The following is a 23261-nucleotide window of genomic DNA, read 5'->3' as shown; positions in this document are numbered from 1 at the left end:
AACTACAATGTTCAGAGAGGGAAGTCATATCTGAGATTAACATTTTCCTTAACAGAAAATATATTTTTGATAGATACTCACTTCTCTTCCCATCCTTCCTCCCACTACAGATGCACATTATTCTTGCCTTGTCTAAGAATTAAGTTATTTTTGAGTGCAAGTGCATATGGAGATTTACACCATACGGAGGATGTCACTTCTTGGTTATTGTTACACAATGATTGTCTTGCAACAGCACGATTCACGTTATAATAGGTGTCTTACATGGGAGATACCTCAACTCTAACAGCATGCACAAAATCTTAAAAGCAGATGCACAAGAAATAATAACTGTGTGCACAGAGGTATTATCTATAGAAACTGCATTTTCAGGTAAGGAAAATGTTAACATTCTGAAAAGGTTTGTTCATAAAACACAGCAGCAACACACACTGATTCAGAATATTTGTCAGTAAGCTCAGGAAGGAAAGACAATGAAATTAGATATAATAGTAGGAAAATGAAAGTGATTTACTTAGGTTATTATCTGTCACAAAGTACGTTTCTATATTCTAATATTTGGTTAACTTCTCAGATTAATATGATAGTTTTTGACCAGCAGTATTTAATGAATGAATCAGTAGAGTAATTATGACCATCAATAGGGAAAGTGCTGCTGTATGAAGATCAGTTCAGTGAGTGGATTATTTTTATTACATTAATACAACTAATAAATTATCAACATATGTTACCTGCATTCTCGTTTTATCAGTTTATTTTACACTTAAATTTCAGTACCCATACCAGTCATCTTATGAATACAGTCTTCAATTAATAATAAGAGTGCACAATTACTTGCATTTTAACTAATGAAATAATTAGGCTAGAGTTAGAAAAATTAAACTTAATTATGTTGCCTTTTATAAGAAGTACATTTACATTTCATGTTAACTGTGAATGTAGTGTATTTAATGACATCTTTTGCTTGGAAGTTTTTATTCATAAATTAATCTTGTTGTGTATAGCTTGAATTTTCTTCACTAAGCAACAAATGTTTAACTGGTGGGTTTTAATTTTTTTTCAGTAATTTCAGAAGTACAAAAATTTGTTGCATATTCAAAACAGTTTTACCTCTATAATTTCTTATTTTCCAAAGATACTGTTGCACTTGTTTTTTCTACTCAGAGTAGCCTTTCCAAACTATATTTTTCTCTAATCTTGTTATTGTAACAGGAATGGAATTTTTACTGAACAATAAAATATGTTAATTCATAAGTTCTATTAATAATAAAATCTTGTTCATAAGTGTGCCATATTAGCTTTGAAGGTAAACAGTGTAAAAGTTTACATGAGAACATTTACAGTCAAGTGACATCACACTTCTGATGTGCCAGTGATGTCTTAGAAGCACTTTTTGTATAACTGACACATACTGAGTTATGTAGGTGCTAGTAAAACATCAATAACTACATGAAACAGTTACTGAGTTATGTAGGTGCTAGTAAAACATCAATAACTACATGAAACAGTTACTGAGTTATGTAGGTGCTAGTAAAACATCAATAACTACATGAAACAGTTACTGAGTTATGTAGGTGCTAGTAAAACATCAATAACTACATGAAACAGTTACTGAGTTATGTAGGTGCTAGTAAAACATCAATAACTACATGAAACAGTTACTGAGTTATGTAGGCATTAGTAAAACATCAATAACTACATGAATCATTTACTGAGTTATGTAGGTGCTAATAAAACATCAATAACTACATGAAACAGTTACTGAGTTATGTAGGCATTAGTAAAACATCAATAACTACATGAATCATTTACTGAGTTACATAATTGTTTTTAGATCATCAGTAACTACATATATTGTTTATTGAGTTATTCATTGAATACTGATATATGTAGTATTAATAAGGATCAAAAACTTAATGTATGTGTAGTAGTAGAAGTTGTTTTTAGTTTTATAAGCTAGACATTAATAGTCATGATTTAGGATGAAAAACAGCCAAGGGAGGAACAGGAAGCTCAAGAAGAAAGGCCTGATGTTATTGGTGGAGATCAAGGGAACCCATTGCCAGATGGATTTCAAGTACAACCCCTAGGGGTTGCTCATCAAGAAATGCTCCATGGAGCTGGACCAGTCACTTTCCAGCCATACTATCAGCCACGTTTTTTTGCTTTTAGAGTAAGATTACTTTTACAGTGTTTTATTGTACTACAGGTCCTTGTCTGATAATTGATCTTTTTGTTAGTTTGAGTTAAAATGAAGGAAACAGGAAAAACCATTTAAAAATAGGAAGCTTTTCAAATTGAGTATTAAACATCCAGCTTAAAGAACTTTCCACTTGAATTAGCTGTATTTTGTTATTGATAAAGAAAAAATATTTTATTAATTACTAGAAATTTCCTACTACAATCAATGTAAGAAACTTAAGCCTAGTTTTAATACTATCAAAATACATATAAACATTAGTTATCTTCAGACCATTAATTAAAATAAGTAAATACTACTTAACAATCCATTTTTTACTGAAAATGTTTTTTAAATAGCATATTTTGAAAATGCCTGTAAAATAACAAGTGTTCTTGTGGTGGTTGCTTTTTTGTGGTGGCATTGCGCCAAGTATTTCTTAGAAACGAATATATTCAAAATGATGCATAAGGGAGAGATCTTGATATGAGAAGCTGTTTTTATAAGGGAGTAATCAGAAGTTGACTGATGTTTTTGTATTATTTTCTGCAGTAACTGTGTAATAAATAAAAGGATATGGTAGCCTGATGTTGACCTTTTGATAAATTTACAGCTTGACCTCAAGTATACTCTACTGTTCTTCCTTAAGTAACTACTGTCATTTGCAGAATTTTAAAACTCCTGTGACACAGTTCAAATTTTATAAAATGTTTTAGCTTTAGTTGAATATTGAACATTTAAGGGTAGTATCTCATATGTTCTTTGTTTTTATTTAGCTAGTTTGTCTCTTGGGATTTATCTGCTTGAGCTTGTTCATTGGAAGTTTGATGATGCTTACTTTGCCAGGTATGATAGGTCCTTCAATAGTAACATCTGTTAAGTATGAAATAAACCATTAGTTTATAACCTTTGATACAGAATTAAAAATGAAGTTTGCTTTAATATTGAACTGTTTATCATGTATGATTATATATGTATTTTTAACAGTAGTTGCCCTTTTACTGTCTAGGATTCAATATGTATTAGGTTTTAGTAATGAATTAGAATGATTGGATTATAATAGTAATTTATAATCCATGATGACGTATAATGACAAGTTTACTCCATCAGTTATATTTTATCAATAAGGAATTGAGGAAAGCTCACATTTACAATCACGGGTGAATGGAAAAGTTATCTAACATATACGAGGGCTGTTCAAAAAATACGCGGACTGTTTGAATTTGCTGCTCCAGTTGGTTCCAGGGAAATTCGCTTGGTGTTGCTAGGTTCGCACAGATCAGCTGATTACGACGCCATTTCCCGATTGCAGATATCTTTATTTGTGTATTAGCTACGCGGTTTTAAGTGAAGTGCGATTTTTTCGTTTGGCGGATTTCAGAATGAATGACCTGAAGGAGCAACGACTCACTGTGAAATTTTGTGTTAAACTTGGAAACTCTGCGACTGAAACTTTTGCTATGCTTAACACAGCTTACGGTGATGTTGCTATGAAGCGTACGGCATGTTTCAAGTGGTATGAACGATTTAAGGATGGTCGACAGTCCATTGAAGATGATGAGCGTCCTGGACGTCCTTCCACGTCAACTGACAATCCACACGTCGACAAATCAACATCCTGGTGCGGGCAAATCAACGTCTGACTGTCAGGGAGCTTGCTGAAGAGTGTGGGATATCAGTTGGATCTTGTTACGAGATTTTGACCGAAAAATTGAAGATGCACCGCGTTGCTGCGAAATTCAGTCCTCAGAACTCGTGAGTTTTTGGCCAAACACTCAATCACTGTTCTTCCCCACCCCCCCTACTCACCTGACCTTGCTCCTTGAGATATTTTCTTGTTCCCCAAACTCAAAAGACCCTTGAAAGGAAGAAGATTTGATACGATTCCCGAGATTAAGGCAAATGCGACGAAGGAGCTGGAGGACATTACAAAAGAAGCGTGCCAGGACTGTTTCAACAAGTGGAAACACCGTTGGGATAAGTGTGTGCGTTGGGGAGGAGAGTACTTTGAAGGGGTCACAGACCTGTAACTTCTAAACAAAGTACATTTTGTTTTATGACGTCAGTCCGCGTATTTTGAACAGCCCTCGCATTACATGTTTTTTGTGTTTTATAATTATCTAATCTTTTAATCATGCTGTGTAGAAAGTAGAAAAAACTTGTATTTTCAGTTATCAAGTTTGTTCAAGTTGTCAACATGAAATTTCAGAATTATTTTTTTCTTATGCTTATTAAGGATCACTTGTTCTTTTAATGTAATATATGATATTCTAAGATATGTACCTTTTCTCTATAGTTTTATGATAAAACAAGAGATAGAGGTCATTTTAACTTTATGTATATTTGTTGTTTCTAGTGTTCATTGGGCGGAAGCTGTTGACTTGTTGGATGGGTGAAACCAAAGTCCATGAGCTCTACACTGCTGGCTGTGGGCTTTATGTTATCTGGTTATTGATGAACTTGGCTACAGTTCTGTCCAGTTGGCTTCCCAAAGGATGGACAGTTATTGCTAATAAACTCAAAGAATGGCTTATTATTGTAAGTATCAATGTTTACCTTGCAAAATTTGAACATCTAGTACTAAGAAACTTTAAAAGACATTATTTTAAACTAGCAGAGGCCATCAAAGCATTTGTGGTTGAATAACTATCTTTATTGCAACAGTACTTGTTTAAATACAGGATTTCTATAAAAATACAAAATCATTCTAATTGCAAACACCAAAATCTCTTAAGACCCCACTAGTCTTAGGCCTAGCAGTAGTTAGGCCTTTATCAAGTATGACCTGTATATACACTAAGTTATGTGTATGTTTTTGGCTTTAGATGAGTTAAAATTTGCTGTACTTAAAACAACCAATAAATAAACATACAATACTATTTTACGACTTAATATTAGATCTGTTTACAATATATTAAAGCTTTTAATATATTGTACAAAATGTATGTTAAAATATATATGCATGTGGCTTTTGTTTATATCTTTTGAAGTTAAATGAGTCTCCATGTACATTTAGATAGCAAAAAATTAAAGGTGTTTGTATGCATTTTCAAAAAAAAACACTAAAATGTAGTATGATTATGGTAGATTCTAACATCAGACTACCAAGAGTGGAACAGGTTGTTGATTTAAGCATAAAAACATGAAACCTGTAATGGTTTAAATTGGTTTAATAATTTATAATGCTGTTTAATGCTGGCTGAAATAATTATAATTAGTAACTTTAATGTGATCAGCTTTTTTACATTCCCATAATTGATGATGTGCACTGGAGTTAACATTGTTAAGCATTCAGATATATCTGATTGAAAGTCTATACATGTTGACCTCATAAAATAAAATCTCGTACATGTGAGACAGGTATATGAACACATTAGTGACTTCATTGTTGTTTAGGAATTTGTTCTTGTCTAATTTTAAAATGAGTTGCAAAAGTTAACCTTTTACAAATTTGTAGTTTTGGAATACTTGAATGTTACCCAAGTTAAAGATTAAAAAGCTGTATTTGTTAAGAACAAACATGTTGTGTACATTTATATGTAATTCTTTTTGTTTTCATTTGTACTGCATAAGAGATTAGTAGCATCAAGAAAAATTAATTTAATATAACAAAATGTATACTAGCCTTTATCACCTTTTTACCTGTAGTATTCTTATTCCATGAAAGACTGAAGGTTTTTAATGAGTTAATTATTTATTTAGCTTTGGCCTAGGATAATTCCTTGACTGTAGTAAGTGTAAGTCTAATTATATTTGACAAGTATAAAGGGGTTTTATTTTGTAAATGCAGTTTAAGTTTTGGCAAAACAATACAAAATGTTTGCTGTAGTTTGGAATAATTTATTGTGTAATTTTAGTGGTCCCAGTTTTACATCTTGCATTTTTGCTGTTTTTTTTTTTCTTTTCTTTTATTCTTTTGTTTACTGGGACTTCTGAAAAAATATTAACCAGTAAAGGTGTTTCAGAAAAACAGATATGAACATAGACAACTTTTGTCCAGTCACATCTTTCCTTAAAATGAACACTTTAATTCATACTATAATAACTGGAATTATGTCAAATTCACTGCAAATTAGAGTAATAATAGAAAAAAAAATTAATTATTTCAGAACATAGTAATTTTAAACAATAAACAATTTCACTGGTAAACAAAATCTTGTTACTAAAATATTACAACGAGTAAAGCAATGATAAATTCAAAGTTTTAGCTTGCAATTCAATAATAACATATCAAACTAAATATATACATCTTTTGTCACATTAACAAGAAGTATTGTAGCTGAAAACCAGTACCATATGATTCAAAAAATCCATTAAAAAAAGAGAGAGAGAGAGAGGCGCTTATTTAATCTGCCATGTCAAACACTGATACATCTACATATCAGGAAACTTAGAGTAGTTGTTCTTGTTCAGATATGCCCTCTATATGTGAACTTTTTCTTTACGCATGTCAGAAACATTACACTCAACAATTTTTGGAGTTAGTATGTTCCAATATGTGTGTCTTGCAAAGCATCATGCTTCATTTAGTAACCATAGTAGCATCTGGTAGCATAGTATGCTCATATGACAGGACTCCCTCTACATTTTGCTACCAAATCTTCACATTGAAGTCTGGCAGAATGTTGGTGCAATGGAGAAGTGGGAGAGGAAAGGTTAAAAACTTACCTCTAAGAGATGAAAATATTCATGTATCCTGGGGTGTTTTTATCTTTTTGTTATTGATTCTGGGGAGAATTTGGGTTCTATTTGCTGACACTTTTCTTTACTATGTTGGCTTCTCAAAAGATCAATTTGGATTCTACTTCTTTTCTCCAATTAATCATTTGGACTTGGGAGATGTGGACCTTTTCCTTGTTCCCTCTGAGTCTTCTCCCTTGTTGATGGAGGAGGGAGAACTATTTAGTTTTTCCTCCTTCCTGATATTCTGGTTCAGACTAAGAGATTTACCATGTTATTACATGACAGGATAGTCATACCTTGTATCCTCCTTTGTCTGTTTGCCTGGCTTATTTTCCATTTTCAGGTGGAAGTATGTTTTTTATGGGTTACTGACATGTTAATGTCTTAAATTGGAATTGTTGGCATGTTTGTAGGACTCTATCTCCCATGTGGTCCTACTGTATCATGACAGGTCCTTTTTTCTGAGTATTTGATAACTAGGAAAGGGTATACATCCATCTTAGCAAAACCATTGATTTTTCATCTCTGCAATTGATTGTAATCTGATAATTTGTTATGCCCTATCAAGTCTGGAAGTGTTATTTATTTTCTTTTGTGTTCACTGTCTCAACTGTGTATTTATTAAGATACTTTAGTTTCTCTTGAATTTCTGTAGAGATGGATTCTCTAATACTCCTTTTGCATATTTTGGTCTTTAGAGGAGAAGTATCTTCTGAGTTGTATCTATCAGATTCAGCATATTGTCTTTTGCTTCCTATTTCATTTATCTAGTGTGGAAAATTTTATGGACTAGTATTTAGACTTCTCCCTGTGCTTTTCTCTCACATTCTTTACATGCTTTTTTCTGGAAGTTCCTCCTTTTCCTATGGCCATTCTTAATAACATCTGCTGGATTCTAAGAAGGAGGGATACTTTTGTCAGTCTTATCTCTTTTATTTTCTGAGATCCCTTACATCATGCTTTCACTGGATCCCAGTATATAAAGAGAGTATCCCAGCTGTATGTGCTTTTGTCAATTCATTTCTACTCTATCCATCAATTTAATTATTCTTACTACTTATTGCAAAAGGCTCTGTAGAAATGAAATGTTCTGTGAGACCATTTAGGTGCTTACCAGATGGTATGTACCATATTACTGTGGACCACCATTCATGGACTATGATGAATAAAGCTAGAGGGGACTCTGCCTGTCTCTGATGATCATTGTATTGAACAAATCATAGTTGGTTTGCTTTTTAAAATTTAGGTAACTTGGTTCACCCATTATACTGTTCCTCAGGACTCTCCAGTATGCTTTACCTCCTTTATTCTACAAGCAGATCTGGGGAGTTCTTACCTCACCCAGTTTCTAGTCACTGAGATGCTGGACAGAGGTTTTTCCACCTGAGTGTTAAAGTATGTTTCACCACTCTTGGAGAAGAGGGTAAAGTTGGGGGTCCTCCTACTTGAGTCCCTGGATGTTTTTCCCAGATGTCAGTAGGAGTGGCACCAGCCTCCATTGGAACATTTTTATAATTTCAGTGAAGATTTGATACAATGCTATCCATTTGGGGTGTGCATGACCCTTCTTTTTGATCAGTGTTGGATTCATGTATCGTTCGTGGAAGAGGTCCATTGTCTCCTCAAAATTCTTAACACGAAATGGTCCCATCCTAGGCTCTTGATTGAACACAGATTCCACATTCTCTCCGTAATTCCAGGATGCTTATTTAGAGTAAGGTTGAATGTTCATAATTCCAGACCTGATGAGTTATTTTCCTTTTGTTCCCCTCGGTGTGGATTCCTGTATGTGGTGAGGGGACCTCCCAGGGAAGATTCTGTTCTTTCAGTTTACTTCCTCTGGGATCTAAACATCCACCCACGTGTTTGCCGTGCGGGGTGACCCGTGAAGGGGAGGAGAGGATCCTGGTGGTTGAGAGGCCCAACCCTAACACACCAATTTGGCCTTGAATTCCTGTAGTAGATGGGCAGCCTTGGGGTGGCTATCCTTGGATCAGTTGGCTGGTCCACTTGGGCTAGAGTCAACCAAGTATCAGTGTTGGAAGTTCTCAACGGGTGTTGTGGACATTGTGTCTGATGCTGGTGTTTGGATATAGTGCTTATGAAACCCTGGCATTGCTGCAATGTCCTTGCATGACATTGTAGTGCATCCCCTCATAAGGCTTTATGGTGGGTGGGGTCAGTGGGTATCGAAATTTTCCTTTTTTCCTATGGATCCTCCCACAAAAACTTTAAATAAAATAGTGGATAAACGGTCAATAGGTAAACGACCACGTCTTGAAGACTCTGAGCAGCAATCTTCAACATCTGTAACACACGTACCTCATTTTCTTATGTTACATTCTCTTTCACAAAAACCTTTAGAGCAAATGTCCCCCATTTTTATTCAGAAGGGACTAGAGGGTTTTGCTGGCTCTCCAAAGTCAGTAAAGAAGCTTCAATATAGAGAGATATTGGTTGAAACATCCACATCCCAATACAATGAACTCCTCTTGAATTCAAAGACAATTGGGGATGTACCTATTGAGGTTACCCCTCATGCTACCTTGAATTTATCACGAGGAGTTATTGTTGAGAGGGATTTGAAGAACGTCACCGAGTCAGAGATTCTTGCTGGTCTCTCCACTCAAGGATTTTCTGCAGTTAGGCACATCTCCACTCGCAAAGATGGAGTTACACTGCCGACAAATATCCTCGTTTTGACATTCACATCACCACGTGCACCTGCCATCATCAAGGCAGGTTATCTAACTTGCAGGGTATGGCCGTACATTCCAAATCCCCTCTGATGTTTCTAATATCAGAGGTTCGGCCACTCAAAGACATCATGTCATGGTTCCCTGGCAAGGACCACGATACCTATGAGTGTGACATGGACCCACATTGTGTCAACTGCAATGGTTCTCACTCTTCCTACTTTCGTTTTTGCCCAAAATGGTTAGAGGAGAAAGAGGTGCAGCGTTTGAAAACAACCCGTAACATAAGTTATCCTGAGGCTCGGAAATTGCTGGCCACTGCTCCATCTCGGACATATTCTGCTGCACTTCGTTCCACAACTACAGTGGGAGTGCAGACAGATCTCTCTGTGCCTCCAAGAGAATTGTTTTCAAAACAAATGAAAAGCCTTTTGACCTCCATGATTAAAAAGGTTGATGAATCGACTTCTACACCCATCTCTGTTCATCCCATACATTCCAACAAACCTCAAGATCCACATCCTTTGGTTTCAAATACAGGCATTTCTTCTGATACATTTTTTCTCCCACCCCAAGATGCAAAACAATTATTTGTTTGCATTTTCAGTCACTGGAATCCCCTTCCAACAACAAAGACCTGCCCAATCAACCCATGGTAGGATCCATGAAGGTCGACAGACCTCCTTCGAATAAAGACAGTAAGGAAAAAAGATGTGGTCATAAACAGAATGGTTCTCCAGCCACCTCGCCTACCCATCATTAAAAATGGCCACCTTGATACAATGGAACTGTCGAGGTTTACGTTCTAATCTGGATGATATCAAAACACTGATTGCTTCCTACCATCCTGTATGTCTTTCCTCACAAGAAACATTTCTAAAACCTGCTGATATAGTCACCATTCGGCAGTTTTCTCTGTACAGAAATGACAGGCTGTGTGATGGATGAGTACATGGAGGGGTGGCACTATTAGTTGATCAGCATGTGCCCACCTGTCTTTGTCACTCAACACACCCTTGGAGGCCGTAGCCATGCATGTTTCCTTGGGTCATACAATCACTGTTTGTTCTCTCTACCTGTCCCCTGGAGAGACGTATGATCAATCAGACCTTGATGCTCTCGTTGAACAGTTGTCGTCTCCCTTTCTAATCCTGGGGGACTTTAATGGACATCATCCCCTCTGGGGAAGTGCTGTTATTGATGGGAGGGGTCGCTCTGTGGAGCGTAAGCTCCCTGATGTGCTATTTCTCTCCTGCTTCTCTTGATATTCTTCTAATTGTTTTTAACTGGATCTGGCAGGAGATTGTTTTTCCTGAAGTGGAAAAACATCTTGGGAAGTGCTGTTATGGATAAGAGGGGGTTGCTCTGTAGAGCATATGCTCTCTGATCACAACCTTTCTCTTTTCAATACTGGTTCTTCCACTTATTTTCACACAACTAGTCAGTCCTTTACTGCTATTGATCTCTCATCTAACATTTCTTCTACCACCAGTTCCAAGGTCATACGGGACAGGGTTCGAAAGGTCAGTGGGCACTACAATTCTGTCCCCCACTCGGTCTTACTCTCTGATGGTCAAGAGGTGGCTGATGTCCGGGAGCATCGCCAATACTCTAGGTGAAAGCTTTTACCGGGAATCTAATACTTCTGCTTGTTCCTACACCTTTTTAGCCATCAAGACTCGGGTGGAGCGTTCACCTCTTTCCTTTTGAACTGACTGCCTCTTTGACTATAATCGTCCCTTTAGGCTAGTGGAAATGAAACTGACCCTTCATCAGTCTGGCAGTACATCTGTTGTACCTGATGATGTACACTATGACATACTGCACTATCTCTCTCCTGCTTCTCTTGATATTCTTCTAATTGTTTTAAACTGGATCTGGCAGGAGAATATTTTTCCTAATGCCTGGCACCAAGCTATTATCTTACCTTTCTCTAAGTCTGGGAAAGATCCCAAGATTCCTTCAAACTACTGTCCAATTGCTCTGACGAGCTGTCTCTGTAAGATCTTAGTGAGGATAGTTAATGCTCGTCTTGTTTGGTTCCTGGAATTAAACAACCTCCTCTCGCCCACCCAGTGTGGGTTCCGATGACAGCACTCCACCACGGACCACCTAATTTGTCTTGAAAAATCAATCAGAGAAGCCTTTCTCAAATGCCAACATCTTGTATCAATATTCTTTGACATTGAGAAGGCTTATGAAGCAACATGGAGGTATGGCATTTTGCAAGACCTCCATATATATGGGTTACGTGGCCATTTACCCATGTTTATTAAAAAAATTTTAATGCACAGGAGATTCCAAGTTCCTCTGGGTTTGACACTTTCTCGTTCTTTTGTACAGGAACTTGGGGTCCCTCAGGGCTGTGTTTTGAGTGTCACACTTTTCAGTATAAAGATAAATGCCATCACTGAACAACTCCCTCTCACTGTTGCAAATGGGCTCTATGTCGACGACTTTCACATCTCGTGTCAGTTGTCGAACATGAGATATATTAAAGCGGCAACTACAAACTGCTCTCAATCGTGTACTGAAGTGGACTACGGTGAACGGCTTTAATTTTTCTCTCTCTAAAACTGTTTGCATGCACTTTTGCCGCCAACGGGGGTATTCACTCTGATCTTTAACTCTGTATCAATGAAGTTTTGCTGCCTGTGGTCCCTGAGACCAAGTTCTTGGGGCTTATCTTTGACCGTAAGCTGACCTTTATACCACACTCAAAGCAGCTACGGGTCAAATGCACAAGAGCACTGAACATCCTCCATGTCCTCTCTACTGCCAGTTGGGGAGTGGATCGATGTTCTATGTTAAAGATATATCGTGCTCTTATTTGATCAAAACTCGGTTATGGATCAATGGTCTATGGCTCTGCCAGACCCTCGGCCTTAAAGATGCTGGACCCCATTCATCATCAAGGACTTCGACTCTGCAGTAGGGCTTTCTGCACTTCCCCCCGTTCAAAGCTTATATGTAGAATCTTATGAACCTTCTCTGCACCATTGCCGTTTACTATATTCTTCAAAACTTCGTTCCTTACCAAAGCATCCCGCCTGGGGATGTGTTTTCCTTCTTCAGTGGGTCATACTTTCTCAGAACAGACGATTTGCCATTGCTCCTTTTGGCCTTCGCATCCAGGCGCAATTGGATTAATTGGGTCTGTCCTTGGATAACATTGCAGAATCCACTGGTCAGCCCATCCCACCATGGCTTATTACAGCCCCCAAATGTGACCTTTCTTTAAGTCATCTGAAAAAGGCAGATACTCCCGATTGGAAGTACTGTCTTTTATTTACTGAACATCTTTCGAACGATCATTCCATTCCAATTTATACGGATGGTTTCAAATGAGGTGACTCTGTGGGCTCTGCCATGGTTTGTTGCGGTTCGGTGGTTGTTTGCAGAATCCCCCTCTACAGCTTCTGTGTTCACTGCTGAACTGTACGCCATATCTCTTGCATTGGATCATATTGAAGCTAAGCAGTACTCCAACTGCACTATTTATACTGACTCGCTTAGTTCTCTACTGGCCCTGGAATCGCTTCACTTTGGCTCACACCCTGTGCTCGCTGATATTCAAACCCGACTTGCCCATTTCTCATTAACATCTACTTCTATCCAGTTTTTCTGGATACCAGGCCACGTTGGCATTCGCAGGAACGAGTTTGCAGACACGGCAGCTAAATCTGTCTACTCTGGCACTATCACCACTGTGCCTATTCCGTACATGGACGATGGTCCTGTATTCAAGGCTTGGCTCTGTGCCAGCTGGCAGTCCACTTGGAGTGAGCAATGCGACAACAAGCTTTTTCAAATAAAACCACAAATTGGGCTTTGGCCATCTAACTTCCATCAGGTTCGGAAGGAGGAAGTTGTTCTCACTAGACTACGCATTGGTCACAGTTTTTTAACTCATCATTTTCTTTTATCTGGAACTGTTGCACCAGTGTGTAGTTTGTGTGACACTCAAATCACTGTAAGCCACATTTTACTTTCTTGCCATCGTTATGACTCTCAACGACGGCACTATTTTAAACATGTTCTGTCCCATGGTTTGTCCGTAACATTGGACAGTGTTATTGGTGATGGTGACACTGTCCACCTTGATAGTTTTTAGTTTTTTAATGGCCATTAATCTTTTTAATCTTATTTAATTTTTGCATATTTATTCATTACACCTTTTTAATTGTGGTTCCCTTTTCAGAATCTCAATCTCTCTTGTTCAATTTGAAATTGGAAAATTGCCAGAACATTAAATAACTCGACACCAGGACTGGAAAGGCCAACTTCAGATGACTAACGCTGCTGTTTGAATTACCCATTAGTTGTCCCGGCGAGTTGTTATTACAATTTTCTGCATGTTTTTTCACACTTTTATTACTTTACCTTTTGGTACTGGCCATAATGACACATAACCCGGAACCAGGACTGGAAAGACCAACTTCAGGTGACTGATGGTGATTCTTGTACTTACCTGTTAGTCTTCCTGGTGGGTTATGATCATTACCATTCTGCTACAGGTAGTCCTTTACAACTTCTCCTTCTCTGCTTTCTCTCTTAACATTGTAGACTAGGTGTCAACATTGGTTTTATGCTTTTTCTGTTTTCAATGATGTTTTGTTTTACCTTCATTTCCTTTTATATATTTTACTACATTTCATTTAGTTTTACCTTTTTACTGGACATTTGGCACAGATAGCCTACCTGCTTTGTGCCATAAAACACTAAATCAATCAATCAATCAATTTCCTTTTGTTGAGTATGTCATACGTGATTCCATCATTTCGAGCCTGAGGTGTTGCCTTTTGGAGTACTTCAGATGAAGAAGAAAGTTGTCCACTTGCTTACTTTCTCATAGTGATTCTGGTGGTGTGAAATGCATCACTCTGTGACTAGAGATTGGGATCTAATCAAACATATGCATATTTCTGACATTGCAGTCAAATAGCCCTAGCCACCAATGTGGAATATATGAACCAAGACCCTTTAATCTTAACCCTAAGTTGTGGAACCTCAGTAATTGGGTTATAGGTGGTTTATCATTGTGATTGCTTATATATTGTTCCACCCTTGAAAATACAGGAACTGAGTTCAGTGTGAAGAGCCATACCTGTTCTAGATGTAATGTGGTCTCTCCACTTGTGTACCACTTTTAACTTGTTACACCACTGTTCTTTGTAAACTCTGGATCATGTCCACACTGGCCCCTTCTCAACGTGGGGTTACAGCTATATTTCAGCTGCTGCTAAGTATGTTTTGGACATTCTCCTGCCCTAATCCCCCAGTAGAAGCTGTTTATGTCTCAAAAAGGTGATTACATTATCTAAGTGAACTGTTTATGTACAGTTCTAGGATATAGAGCACATTAATAGGAGTGGAAAAATTTACAAATTAGATGGAATTTGAGTGGGTTATAAGAGACTGGTGCATGTGAGACCAGTGCTTATAAGCAAAGTCAGTGTTGAAAAAAAGCTATAGTGTCAGTGGTGGTAAATGTTATTGGAAGCACATTTTCAGTTTAGGGAAATTTTAACTTCTAACACCTGATCATAGAAAAGTCATATTCTGGGTTGAGTATGTTTTATTAATGTGATAATAAAAAAAATAATGTGACAACCAAATCAGTTTTTAACTAGTAGTGAAACAGCATATCTTACAACTACATTTTGACATTGGTGATATGTAAGTAGTGATGTTATCAAAAAATCATGTTTGAGAACTATAAGTAATGGCCTTTTCTGATGCAAAATGTTCATGCACTCAGATCATAAATGTGTTCAGGCTGGGTATTTAGAATGTCCAAGATAGGGATATTCTTTATACTTAATAGCATTAGAAAACAAAGTAATATGGATTAATATATAGTATCAGGACCATCGAGAAAGAGACCTACAACAAGCTGTGCCCCATCTCTCATAAGCCAAGTGTGGAAACTTGTAACAGTGAGGACATTAAGGGTTTGTGGTTAAAGCTGTTCACATGTCTCGAGCAACAGTATGAAACATGAAGTAGAAGGGTCCCCACCTGGAAAAGGGACACAATTTATGTGTACACAGGATACTTTGTTAACAATACTAGTAATTACCTCAAGCACATGGCAAATGAAGTACGTATTAGTGTTATTCTGTGTGAAGACCCATTGATCAAATTGCCAGATGTAACACATTGATAATCTATTGCTCTTATACAGTAGTTGGTTTATATAAAAGATGCAGTGAGCTATGATGTGTTTTTTTGACATGACAGCTTTATGCTGGAGCCTTTTGCAATAGAAACTTCATTGCAGGGCTATTATATAGAGGCACAGCCATAAAATAGAGTATGATTGAAGATGATGGCATGAGCTCTAAATCCTTTTAACCCTTTCACAAGACATCAGGGTTCAAAGGCCGTGCTATCACATTCATTAAATGGCATTCATAATTTTATTGAACTACTATTTTATGAATTTATTTAAATAAGTTCAGAATCAAGTTATATGTTATAATTCGAACTTTAATAATATATATATATATATATATATGTTAATTTTTCAATTTAAAATAACACAAAAATATAGATTTTTGTGGGTCATATGGTGTGTTGAATAAAGCACTGATTAAAATTAGATGTTTGTGACATCAAAATACTAAGTCCATAGTTTTGCACAAATTAGGAGCTCAAGTTTCTAATATTGACAAACTAGAATATAAAGAAATAACCTCATATTTTTTATTTTCCTGAGATATAGCTTATGTACTGAATCAAACATGGCGATCCTGTTCAACTCTTTCCATTTTTTGAAACAGTTTTTTTTATACTCTTACTCTATAGTATATGACATGTTAATAACCAATCAACAGCTTAGAATGTACCAGGAGTGATTTTCCTATTATATTAATCTTTGAAAAGCCTTCCACATTCTTTCAATTCAAGTTTTGAAGGAGTTGGGTTGTGTCTCTGGTCTACTGAAGTTTTGCATTTTGTAAAATTAAAAAAAAAAAAACTTGTGTCTTATAGCAAAGCCACATCAGGCTATCTGCTGTATCCAGCAAGAGGAATTGAACCCCTCATTTTAGCACTGTAAATCTGAAGGCTTATTGCTGTCTCAGTGTGGGACAAAACCTTAGTAAATAAGGTTAATAAATTAGAGTAGAATTATGTGATATCAGTGTAGTTATTTCTGAGTTTTTTTGGCTATTTAACTGTATGTATAAAAACTATAAAAGAAATGTGTTTGATATCCTCCACATACAAAATTTTAAGAGGCTTAACAACCTGTGCCTGGCAACAACCAAGTACAAAGGTTGTAGCAAGAAGAGATAATTGTTTAAATTACTTCTTGATTTGTTGTTCTATGGTTTAATAATGTATAATAATTTAAATGTGACTGTATATTACAAAGTCCTAGTCTGTTAAAATATAGCCAAGATATGGAAGACTAAAGGTCAGTTTCGTAATATTGGATATCGTAACCCGAGAGCATATGCACCTAATCAGTGCAAACTTTGTAAGCATGACTGGAAGGTCAGTAGAATAAAAGTAATAAATATATATGTTCATATGTAGCATTACGGGACTTAAGCTACTTAAATAAAAGTAATAAATATATATGTTCATATGTAGCGTTACGGGACTTAAGCTACTTAGACTAAACATATATATTTTGTGTTACAATATGTAGTCATTCTAGCATGAAAAAAACATAATGTTTCTTAATTTTTTTATAATGATTATGATAGACCCCACATAGATTATAGAAACTAATATAAAATATAAAGTTTTAGTGAAAACAAACATTTGAAATGTATTTAGGAGGTTTTAGAGATTATAAAAATAATATTTGAGATTTTGGGTCAAAGAAATTTTGCTGGTACTTTCACTGGATCTTTAGATTATCTAGCCAAAAAAAATAAAAGAGAAGTGGTCCGTGTATTATAGCTCAGCTCTCAGTCATACATTTTGGTTTCATTACTGCTTTGAAAGTTTGGACATCTGATGAAGGCTGGAAGAATGTGATGTAATATCTTCTAAATGAATTCTTAAATGTGGTCCCTATAGTGCTGTATATGGTTTGAATGAGACCCTGTAGGATGATGATATCACTCTTGTGAAACATGTATCGGTAATACTTGTTGTTTAATCAAAATTATCTACTATGTTTACTGGAACATATTTGTTAATATGTAAAGGTAGGCACTTCACAAGTAGGTTTTATCTTTCAATGTGCGGAATACAGTCTCTATCTCAATACTCCACTAGCTTCTACAGTTGATAAATTCAAAATTGTTTAACTGGTTCATTTCAGGAATTGAATAAAATGGCCCTATACAGACTTCAAACAATAGTATTCCCAGAAATGATATACAAGATTTGCATAAATTAACTTTTCATTGTCACCAGTTTTATGGATAATACTTTGACCACACCTTATTGATAAGTTTTGTTCACATTTTGCTACACTGGACATACTTAAGTCCTCATTAAATTGTGACAAAGATAGTTTGTAACTCACTTTTAGTCAACCTACATATATATATTTTACTATGTGAAAAATACCACATAAGTACTTGGAAAAATTCACATGAGAATACCTAAATAAAGCTGTATTGCTTACTAGTTACTGGAAAAGTGAAACAGCACAGTTTGTCTGCTGTCACATCAGTACTGAATAATATCTTTTCTAAAGCTTACTGATTAGACCTTGTTACATATTTAATACGTCATGATACTTCTGGCATATTATCACACATTTCTCCCTTTTGAAAATATTGGAATGGTTAACTGTTATAAATTTTGATTGATCTTTGATATGTGAAGTAAACTGTGTAGATGCACCTTTAAAAATAAATTTTAAAAAAAATTTTGAAAAATCCTTTATAATATGAAAGAAATATTATAAATATGCAAGTAATAGTTTCTCAGAATGACTGTCTTATTTTAAATTCAGTTAAATTAATACTTAATGGTTTAAAAACAGCTTTTTGATACTTGTAAATCTAGGTGTAATTGGTTTTTGTTTTTATTTCCAGACCTCCAAATCTCTTCTTGCTACCAGCATCCTGCTTGGTGTTATTCCTCTGTTAATGGGTCTGTTGTTTGACCTGGTCATTATCATTCCACTAAGAGTTTCCTTACACCAAACACCTATTTTATATATTTGGCAAGTAAGTTTACTTTTCTTTTTAAAATCATTCCTGTTGGAGGATTATAATGTTAAAACTGTTTGATATCTGTTGTGGGTAAAATGTAGATAACCAATATGTAGCTTTGTACACAAACAAAGCATCTTTAAGGTTCATCTTCACTGAATAATTAATAAAAGGTAAATGTTAGTAGTACTGCTTTATTTAGAATTCTGGACAAGTTGAGTGTTCATAGCTCTCTCAAGTGCTCACTCATAATGAAACATTCAAAATTCAGTTAGAACATTTCATTTCTATCTAGGGTTTTAACCAAAACTTTTATATAATTGATATTTTAACACTATACAATATTTATCTGTTTTGTGACATGCATAAGAATTACAAAATTTTTCAAAAAGTCTGACTTTCTGACTAGATTTCTTATTTCCTCTGCTCAACTTTCAGACTTTTTGCTTAAGTTTGACATTCTATATTTATGTTTTTCTTTTTCAACTGTAAATTTTTTGTTTGAAGTTACACATCAATACAAGTTATTTAATGTTATGTAGGCATGACTGCAAGATCAATATAATAAAAAATAATAAATGTATAGCAACACGAGACATAAGCTACGTAGACCAAACATTTGTGTTTTTCTGTTATAATATGTAGTCATTCTAGTATTATAAAAACATGATTTATATTTCATTCCTCATATTTTTTCTGACAGTTACAAGGTTGGTCTAGTTACAGACCTCACATAGTTAAGAGTATAGAAAGTAACATAAAATATAGTCGTACTGAAAGCAAACATTTTAAATGTATTTAGAGATTATGGAAATAACGTTTGACATTTTTGGGATGAAGAATTTTTTACAAATCGTAACATGAAATCACTTTACATTCAGACTAGTAACGAAACAGACTCGGTACTTTCACAAACAAATCTTTAGTAAAAATATTTCATTAAAAATCTGATTTTTTGTGTTCAAAATACATGTAATCTTTACAAAAAGCCTACAAAATTTTGTGAAGATACACATGCTGTATCAAAGGTTATAGTGCTAATACTTAACATGTACAAATATGTAGATGAAATCGTATTATACATAGCAAAAAAGTTTAAAGGTTGTGCCAAGCTTTATACTATTTCATAAGCATTTAGACTGTGAAAATGAAATAAATGGGGGATATTGTTGATACTTCCTTGGTTAAAAGTTTTTCAGCATGTCCTTTATATTCAGTTAGTCTTGTAAGTGAAACACTGGTAACTAAAACCCCTCCTTCAATTTTAGAAAGAGAAATAGTGCTATAAAGAAATACTTCTAAACACACTAATCTTAGTTTTAGTAAAGGTAAACAGTGGTGAATTTGTATATTGAGGTTAATATCTGTTTCAATTTAGAAATACTTTAATCCTAATTTATATTAAGTCCAATATATATTGGCACTAGTTTGACTGTTGTTACTAGAAGATTTGGGTAATGTATTTTTAGTTTTTTAGAAGCTGTACCAGTTTCACTTGCTTTGGTTATTGTGTTAGTTATGTTCATTTGCATGTTATGAAAAATAACTTTCTTTAAATATGATTTTAGCAAAGTTAAAGCTACGGTTTTTAAAGTTTTTCTCATTAAATTTAAGTTCTTCATTGTTTTGTAGGACTGGGCTTTAGGAGTTCTCCACACAAAAATTGTTTGTGCTGTTACACTAATGGGACCTAACTGGTGGCTGAAAAGACTCTTAGAACAAGTAAGTGTTCATGGTGCTTTAATGTTAGAAATGTGTTGGTGAAGTAGTTATGACTCTTCTGACCTCAAGTTTTGTTTAAGTAGGTTCAACTCCTACACTACAGGAATCTTTTTGTGTGCACCTCACAGGGTTTTCGTGAGTTACTTTACAAATTTAATTTTAATTAAACTACTTTCTTATTATGTCATGAATAAATTTGGCATAAAAACATAGCTAATAATCCAAATATTAATTGTATATAAGTTTTACGTTTATAATTTCATGACAGTATTAAAATATAATTCTGAATTTCTACAAGTATGAGAATTGTGATATTTTCAGTCTAGGCATTCCATCTTGTCTAATCCATTTATTGCACCTCTAAGAAGCATGAAATTTATTGTACATCACTCATTATAATTTTGTTATCATTCAGGCAAAGCTTAATTTTTATCACCTTAAATCATTATTAGTTACAGAGCAATAGAATAGAAAATCAGACCTTTCTTGACACATCCTCTATTTCACAAATTGCCAATAGTTCTCTGTAATGTTTAACACTATATTATATATAACCTATAGAAAGTCATGGCTTTAATATATCAAATGCAATATTATATTATGTTGTTTTTGTACAGAGAATTGTCTGTTTCATTTCCAGTTCAAACTTATTAAAAAACCAGATACAAAACTAAAGTTCATAGTATGTAAAAACTACACTAACACTATAAAATACAATGCAACAACTGCCACTATTTCTATATTGGAGAAACAAGCAGAAAAATGGAAACAAGATTCATAGAACACAAAAAAACACTTTCACACGTTTTTTGAACACTGCAAATCAAACAAACACATCATAACCATAGAAAACACTCAGATATTAAGTAGGGAAACAAACAAAAGCAAAATCAAAGAAGCCCTACTTATTACAGTAACTAAAACCAAAATTAAAGCAATATAAAGGAACACCTTTATACCTATACTAATTAATAACCTAACATCTAACTGCAATGCCCACTACAATCCTGAACCCGTTTATACTCTCGTCCCTAATACATGTGTCCAGCAACGGTCACTTGCAAACTTTTTTTTGTTAACCTGAAGATGACCTAGGAAGGTCAAAACATTGTTCTCTTCTTATCAGTAAAGGTCTTAATATCAACACCAAATAGCTTACTTTTTTGTAACTAACACTCGGTGTTTCACTTAACTATTTGGGTTTATTCCATTGTAACAGAAACTGTAGCTACAATGCATAGCTTCACTTGGTTTAGATAATAAATTCTAATTGAGTCTGAAGTATGCATTCGACATATTAAGTAGTAAAGATTATTGTTAAAATAATAAACTGGTGCTTGTAGTAAAGTAATGGGTGTGTTGTCTCCAATGTTAGTTACCACTTTACATGTAAAATCTGCCATCATCTGGAAGGACAAGAAGAATGGTACACACAATGATTAGAGAATTTATTGACTCTTTGTAAACACCAATGTGAAAGAAATATGGCCACAGATCATTTTTTAACAAGTCATGGATAAATTGCACCTGATATGAATCCACTATTTTCTGTACACATCTTTACCAAAACTATAAAGTACACCACCAAAACATTCAAAGAAGCTCTTGTTATTGAACAAATATTACCAGAGTTGAATAGGAACAAATGTAGTATCCATAATGATAATTATTTCATCTTATCTTTTATTATCTCAGTCTTTGATTTAGGTTGAACTTGTGGTAACCACAGGTAGTAGTTTATTATTTCAACAAGAAATACATCAAAAGAACGTAGTAAAATTGTGTAATATAGACTCAATTAAAATTTGTTGTTTAAACCATTTCACTCTTTGCACTGTAGTTACAGTTTGTGTTTAATGGAAGTCTCCTGAATAAGCTGTAACGTGAAATGCTGAGCATCCAATTAAAGAAAAACTAAATATTTGGTGTTTAAAATGTTGTTTATTACTGTATTAAAATGTCTGGTATGCACTAGTTATATAATATTTCAGGGGAATCACATTTTTCATTAGTAACTGTAAACAGTGTTAATCCAAAACCCTGGACCAGGCTTCTTATAATAAAAGTCTGCATTTTATGAGTAGGATATCTGTTATGTCCTTTTTTTTATAATCACATTAACTCTTTCTTAAGGGTCACTCGACTATACCAACCTTGCAACCCTCAAGTAACCATCAGGGTTTCCATACTATGACTTTTAATGTTGTACATAAAATAAATTGTAATAAAATATGGTAATAAATATTAAAAGTTTTTTCTACACAAAATAATCAGATTTTTTAATTAAGTATTTTTAATAATATTCTACCCATGGATATATGGAAGTGGGGTGTTGACTGCTGTGAGTGTAGTGATCCTTATGTTAAGTTTAAGAGTACTTTAGGCTTAAAATTTTTCAAATTTTGTTTGTGTACCTACTGAAATATCCTAAACAAATGTTTGTTTTTTAATAAAATGATTTATATTTAATGTTTTTTCTCTGCCCTAATTATGTATGGCCTTTGTTGATTTGACCAACCGATAACCATAGACAAAAATATGAAGTAAATTTAAATTGCCCATGTTTTATCTTTCTAGAATGAATCCTAATTATAAGATGAAATTACAACTTAATAACACTTTACATGTGTTTCTACTTGAGTAGAATTTTCTTTTAATGTAACTAAAAGTTATAACATGTACAGTTTAGTCTCTTGCTAGAGGGTAACCAAAACCATTGTAGTTATTTTTGTGTTTTAACCCTCTTACTGACAAGGTGTGGAATTCACTGACACTGGTACAAGTCACTGTTATGTCATTCATTAGAAGAGACTGAATATTAGTTTGTTTTCACAATTTGTGAAGAAAGAAGAA

General features: G+C 34.7%; 1 protein-coding gene across 1 annotated transcript in view; it reads left to right on the top strand.

The window, feature by feature from the left end:
* Positions 1 to 20465, top strand: part of LOC143231633 (E3 ubiquitin-protein ligase MARCHF6-like) — a 74060-nt gene extending 53595 nt beyond the window's left edge. Inside the window, 5 exon segments of the mRNA XM_076466171.1 lie at positions 1982 to 2173; positions 2956 to 3025; positions 4536 to 4717; positions 18567 to 18701; positions 20319 to 20465. Of these exon segments, the coding sequence (XP_076322286.1) occupies positions 1982 to 2173; positions 2956 to 3025; positions 4536 to 4717; positions 18567 to 18701; positions 20319 to 20450 (711 nt within the window). The 3' untranslated portion in view covers positions 20451 to 20465.
* Positions 20466 to 23261: the final 2796 nt, after the last annotated feature.

This window comes from Tachypleus tridentatus, chromosome 11 (assembly GCF_004210375.1).
Source record: "Tachypleus tridentatus isolate NWPU-2018 chromosome 11, ASM421037v1, whole genome shotgun sequence".
Classification (NCBI taxonomy): domain Eukaryota; kingdom Metazoa; phylum Arthropoda; class Merostomata; order Xiphosura; family Limulidae; genus Tachypleus; species Tachypleus tridentatus.
This window is presented reverse-complemented; position numbering and strand designations above follow the sequence as displayed.